At 40.6% G+C, this 6,000-nt stretch overlaps 1 protein-coding gene across 9 annotated transcripts in view; it reads right to left on the bottom strand.

Annotated features, from left to right (window-relative positions):
- The window catches only part of LOC132883485 (neurexin-1a-like), a 602,912-nt gene extending 598,531 nt beyond the window's left edge, over nucleotides 1–4,381 (bottom strand). For all 9 annotated transcript variants that reach the window (XM_060917172.1, XM_060917171.1, XM_060917169.1 and 6 more), the window contains exon 1: nucleotides 3,668–4,381. In XM_060917172.1, coding sequence (XP_060773155.1) covers nucleotides 3,668–4,379 — 712 coding nt within the window. In that variant the 5' untranslated portion in view covers nucleotides 4,380–4,381. The remainder of the gene's footprint in view (nucleotides 1–3,667) is intronic.
- Nucleotides 4,382–6,000: the final 1,619 nt, after the last annotated feature.

Consider the following 6,000-nt stretch of genomic DNA (forward strand, 5'->3'; position numbering starts at 1 on the left):
ATGCTCAAATGCCATTTTACGATACCAAAGCCAATGTTTTTCGTTGTGCAAATGCTGATGTTTAATAATAAACAGCTGTACAAAGCAACAAAACGTTCTCTGTGCTGAGATAGCGATAAAAATGTGCCTCAGGCTTATTTAACGTATTTCGGTAATATTTAACAATTATTTATCAAAGGCGAAGTGAATATCAGTGAATAATAAGCAAGATGAAGTTGGAATTAAAAAAAAAATTATTTCAAACTCCAAAAGTGGCATGCAAATGTAATAAAGGCAAAATATTTTGTTTTGAAACTGATAAAATAAATCACAATTCCACCTTACCTTTGAATAGTTTTAGACCAAACTTCGTAGGATCTTTAGTGCTTTTAGGAACAGCATTTTCTTTCAGCATTTGTATTTCTTCCTCATTTATGGTGACGAAACAACTGGCTGCCATTTTGCTGAGTCACTCGAGGTGATTATCGAGAAATAGTCTAAATTTCTCAACCAATCAGTGCACACGATTTTCTATAATCACCTGCATATTTATACGAATACTACATATAACGTTCCTTCCATGAACGTCACCTGATTTTAAATCAAAAAAGCTGATTTTGAATTTTACATCCAACCAGAAACATCGGAAGTTAGGTGACTTAGTGATGTTATGTTATATGACCAAGTGCGAGTCGTTGTAAGAGATCCGTAAGAAAACCTGACACAGAATAGCTATTGCTAATGTTTGGCAAAGGTTGATAGTAATACACTCGTTCGAATATGTTCTCGTTTCTATAGTAACAGCTTATTCACGGCGACTTGTAAGGTGGACGCGCCACGTAAGCTACAATCAACAAATAAACAAATTAATAAAATGTCATTATTTAGCAAAGAAAAACACATCAATGTTAAAATGGTGAAATTTTCTTTTGGACATGTTTATTTCATATTTATGGAAGGAGTCTCCAGTTCTACTCTTGGAAGTAAGAACAGTAACTCTGCTGTCACAGTAACCACCCTGTTGCTGAATATTTTCTCATCGCATTCCTCATGACACAGTGTATTATTCGCGGGGTATCACCTCCACCATCACACGTCTCACTCTAGCAGGATATCCTCAACAGTTTTCCTTTTCCTACACACAGATGATGTCATAATCCTCTGTGACCTCAACTGCAGAGGACGTTGCACAAACGTTTTCAGCTAATGAGGTCTTCCAGGAAGCAGGATAAAGGTTATGATGAAATGGTTTAAAGGTCATGGTCATGACAAGGGATTATTGATTTAGAAACACCAGAGACACCTCGAGGAGAACAACAGACAACAACACAAGAGAAAACGTAGCAACACAATTTCCATTTCAACTATGACACAAGTTTTGTAAAACTTATTATTATTAATTATGGAATAATTATAAAAAAATTTGAGTTTAAGTGTCTGATGCTAGCATGCTAACCTACTCTTTGACACAATATTAGCGCTAGCTTAATGTTGGATTGTTTGCTAGCAGTCCAGGTCACCAGTTTACCCAATAATTACAGAGCTCACTAGCAATCTCAGCTTCTGGTTTACACACTATAAGATTTATAAGCTGAATGTTTTGCTGCATTCAACTGAACTGGGATGTAATTTTCGAGCTCGGTGAGCTACGGAGTGAAAAAAAAAACATGGATGAGTGTGTTTTTGGTTAGCAACAACCTCACCAGCTAGCATGAGTGATCATGAGTTTTGGATGTATTTACTTTCTCAAAACAACAAACTGTACAGTCAGTCAGTGTTATGTACAGTTAGGGTGACCACCTGTCCCGCATAGCGCGTGCGCGTACAGCATTTGAAGCCGAATTTATGCGTCCCGCAAATTCAGAATGTGTCCCGCATAATCGATGCTTGCTGAGGGGGATGTCGCTCTCCCCGGGCCACCCAGGCAGCCAAACGAATATTACTTGACATTTCAGCACACCACCGTCGCCACTATAGACTGTAGAACAAAACCACACACCCCTCACAACTGACTGGTTGTTGTCAACTTTTTGTTGTTGCCATGACACCGCACTCACGTGCACAGACAGTGACGAGGGACACAGGTGCAACGCATGCATTGCTTTCATATTAAAAAATGGAGAAAGGTACCGGAGAGATGGCAGGTGAGGCACCGCCACCTCCAGTTAAAAAGAGAAGGTGTATGTACAGGAAAGAGTGGGAAAATGAATATTTGTGGCTGAAAGGGGTTGAGGGGGATACCGAGAGGGCTTTTTGTGACCTTTGCAAAACATCTTTCTCAATCGGACATGCATGCATGGATCTTAGTTCCATGGCGGGGAATACGATGTGAAACGACACAGGCTCGCGGAGACTCACAAGAAACGTGTGCAACAGAAAGAAACGTCTAAATCTATGGATGCTTTCCTCCGACCTAAAAACGACTCTCTAGCTGACAAAGTGACTGCGGCAGAGGTGACGAGTGTGTATCACACTGTCCAACACGCAATATCATATCGGGCAGGGCTTTTTTTCTACTGTTTCTGTGGTGCTGAGCCACTACAATTCCTGTTAATCCACTGAAAACTAAATGGAGACTTGTCACTATTCCTGCTGTTCTGATGCACTGCAAAGCCTCAGACTCAATATTATATTATGATTGATTTAAAGTGAATAAATTGTAATGGAAAATAAATAAAATTGAGTAGCTTAAGTAAATCATAAGTGGAAGTGTGTCTGTCAAGTCATAATTGAATGGTCAAAATATTATGAATGTTTATTTAAAAAAAAACACACATTTGGTGGCCTGTTCATGACCATACATCACCAATAACAGCAGAATAGGGTATTATTGATATACCATGTAAGGTAGTATGTGCTAGAAATGGGTAAACCACTATCTGTGAGTCTTCCAGTGGCCGGCGCAGCGCAGTGGGGGCGGCGTCCCACATTGTCCCTCAAAAACATACCCCTTGTCCCCCCTTGGGCTTATGAGCAGGTGGTCACCCTATGTACAGTAAATACCTCACAAGCAGCTTGGCTACTTATTTGCACAATACAATAGTTAGCCTCACGCTTGATAGCTCACTGGCAAGCTAAGTAACTGGCTTACTCAGTACTCAGTTAACTAATAACTGAGTAACTTAACATTAGGTTAACTTACTCAGTTAACCTAATGTTAGCTAGCTCATTGCAAACTTTCCTGCTTATTTACACAATATAACAGTTAGCTACGTTAATTAAAAAAAAAGATATCCAACCAGTTTGATAAAAATTTTTCCTACATCATTTAATAATCTGAAAGAATATCACACACAGATAAAACAAAACATCAAGATGTGTTTCCAACTCTTTTCTTGCAATACATGCTAGCTTGTTCACAAACTTGGCTAACAACTAAAATAAAGTTAAATAGCTACTACTTGAGAAGTCACATTAGCATTAGCTAAGCTAGTTACAGTACTCAGCTGGGGAAATTAGCACAGTGCTATGTTTCTAAATAATGCTACACATAGATAGTTTTTATCAGTATCATTAAATGGGCTAGTGCTCTTTTAATTTCATTTGAAAGGTATTGCTGTTGCTTTTTGCAAACATGCTAACTTGAAATATTTATCAAGAAATAAAGTTCTCGATCGTAAAGTTATCAGTCAGCATTAGCATTTTTTTTCCCATCAACCAAAAACCAGAAGAGATCTGGATCTCTTACCTTCGGTGCAGTCTTTTCCCTGAAATCCTGTCTCGGAGCAGTTGCATGTCGGTTCATTGTCGATGATGCTGCAAACTCCTCCATTGAGGCACAAGTTCTCATCGTCGCACATGTCACTGTCCACTCCTGCACTGTTCAGAATCACAGGCACAGAGTCGTTGACTTTCAAGTCAGTTATCCAGCCTTCAAAGGGAACTTGGTCCTTGACGGCATTTGATGTCAGCCGTAACGCCACGGACCGTAGCTCTGGCGGTATCCCTCCTAAGAACAGGTGACTGAACACAGTCATGTCCCGTCTCTTGGACTTCACCTCCACCCACTTGACCTCATTGTCCACGATGAGCGTGGTATTCTGGAAGTTCCTCTTTACTGTAACAGCGTGCCACTGGCCATCATTGACTGACAAATCCGAGAGCACGGCGACCGGCTCGGCACAGAAGATCGAGAAGCGGAGGTTGAGCTTGCCGTTGTTCATGAGCAGCTCGAGGAAATCACAGAAGCCCTCATCATCGAAGTACACCAGGAGTCCACGGGAGCTCTTGGTTTTCATGTTGAAGCTCATCTCGCTCTCGCAGCAGGCATTCCACATGGGGAATGCCATCCACTGTCCCTCGGCACCAGAGAACTTCAGGCTGGTGCTGGCGTCCACCAGGGTGCACACAAAGAGTCCGACCCAGAGCAGACGAACACCAGGACACATTCTCAGCATCATGATGAAGCTGATGGGTTCAAAGAATGTAAAAAAAAATGCTCTCAGAGTGAATCCCACGGCTCAATGGAGACTGGTTTCCAAAAAAACACCAACGACCTCGGCTCTGCTGCTGAAGGGCAGAACTGGCATCCTCGCCATGAATCCGACACCGTCAGAGGGATTAGAACCTCCTAAAGAGAACATTCTTCACCCAACATTGGACAAGGCACCAAGGTTAGTCCTGTAATGAATCAGCAGTGCTCTCGGTGCTCTTGGTGCTCTCAGTGCTCTCTGACTCTAATGTCTCCCTCTTTAAGATCCACAACCCTCATAGTCAGAGGAGCACCGACACACAACCTCACAACATGCTAAACACTCCGCTCAGGCTGATCAGGTCAGATTAAACACACACTGAGATGTGTGAGACACTCATGCTGTCGAGTCAGACAGCACAACAGTCATCATTTCTCATTACACCATCATACTGTGTGCTGAGCCTAAAGAGAAAGAAAGAAAGAAAGAAAGAAAGAAAGAAAGAAAGAAAGAAAGAAAGAAAGAAAGAAATTATAAGTATCTGGGTGTGTTTATTGATTGTTCACTCACCTGGCACATTGACGTTGAAAGTCTTTGCACTAGGCTTCAACAGAGGATGCATTTCTTAAGAAGACTTAGACTGTATGGTGTCAATAGCAAACTCCTGTTTTTATTTTTTTCAAATGATTTTAGGGAGTGTGATACGGTATGGTACGCAAACCTGGTATGGCAGTCTTTCAGTTCAGTTAAAGTCCAAGCTGGGTGTTTGGTTAAAACAGCTTTGAAAATTGTAGGGCATCAAGACCAGTGTTACCTGCAGTCACTGCATGAAAAGTCAGTGCTCAGGGAGGCCCTGAAGATTCTGGACGACCCTACTCACATCCTGAATCAGGAATTTGCGATGCTACCCTCAGGTAGAAGATTCAGGGTACCAAACTGTTAGGCTAAATAAATATAAGAACTCAATTCATCCCAGCTGCCATAAAGATGTTAAATAGTAACAAATAGCAGTGTATTTTTTATTGTTCAGTATTTATTCAGCCTATTTATTGGGCTTACTGTAGCCTTGACTGCTGCTGTGTTCACTTTTACCCCCCCGCTGTGCTCATTTTGCTGAGCTGCAGCTATGTTGTGTCTGTGTTGTGTATGATGCAGTGAAGCACGGGTCTGTATGTTCAGTTATGTGTTGTTTTTATGTAGTGTGTGAGCTACTGTAGGTCTGTGATGCAGTGACTGGAGCCCAAGATGAATTTCCCCCTTGGGGACAATAAAGTCTACTTTATATTTATTTTATCTTATAAATTGAAAAAGAAAAATGAAGGAGAAAGAAAGAAAGAATTTGAAAAGAAAAATGAAGGAGGAGGGAGAAAGAAAGAAAGAAAGAAAGAAAGAAAGAAAGAAAGAAAGAAAGAAAGAAAGAAAGAAAAATGAAGGAGAAAGAAAGAAAGAAAGAAAGAAAGAAAGAAAGAAAGAAAGAAAGAAAGAGGAAAATGAAGGAGAAAGAAAGAAAGAAAGAAAGAAAAGAAAGAAAGAAAGAAAAATGAAGGAGAAAGAAAGAAAGAAAGAAAGAAAGAAAGAAAGAAAGAAAGAAAGAAAGAAAGAAAGAGGA

Source organism: Neoarius graeffei, chromosome 3, assembly GCF_027579695.1.
Source record: "Neoarius graeffei isolate fNeoGra1 chromosome 3, fNeoGra1.pri, whole genome shotgun sequence".
NCBI classification, from domain to species: domain Eukaryota; kingdom Metazoa; phylum Chordata; class Actinopteri; order Siluriformes; family Ariidae; genus Neoarius; species Neoarius graeffei.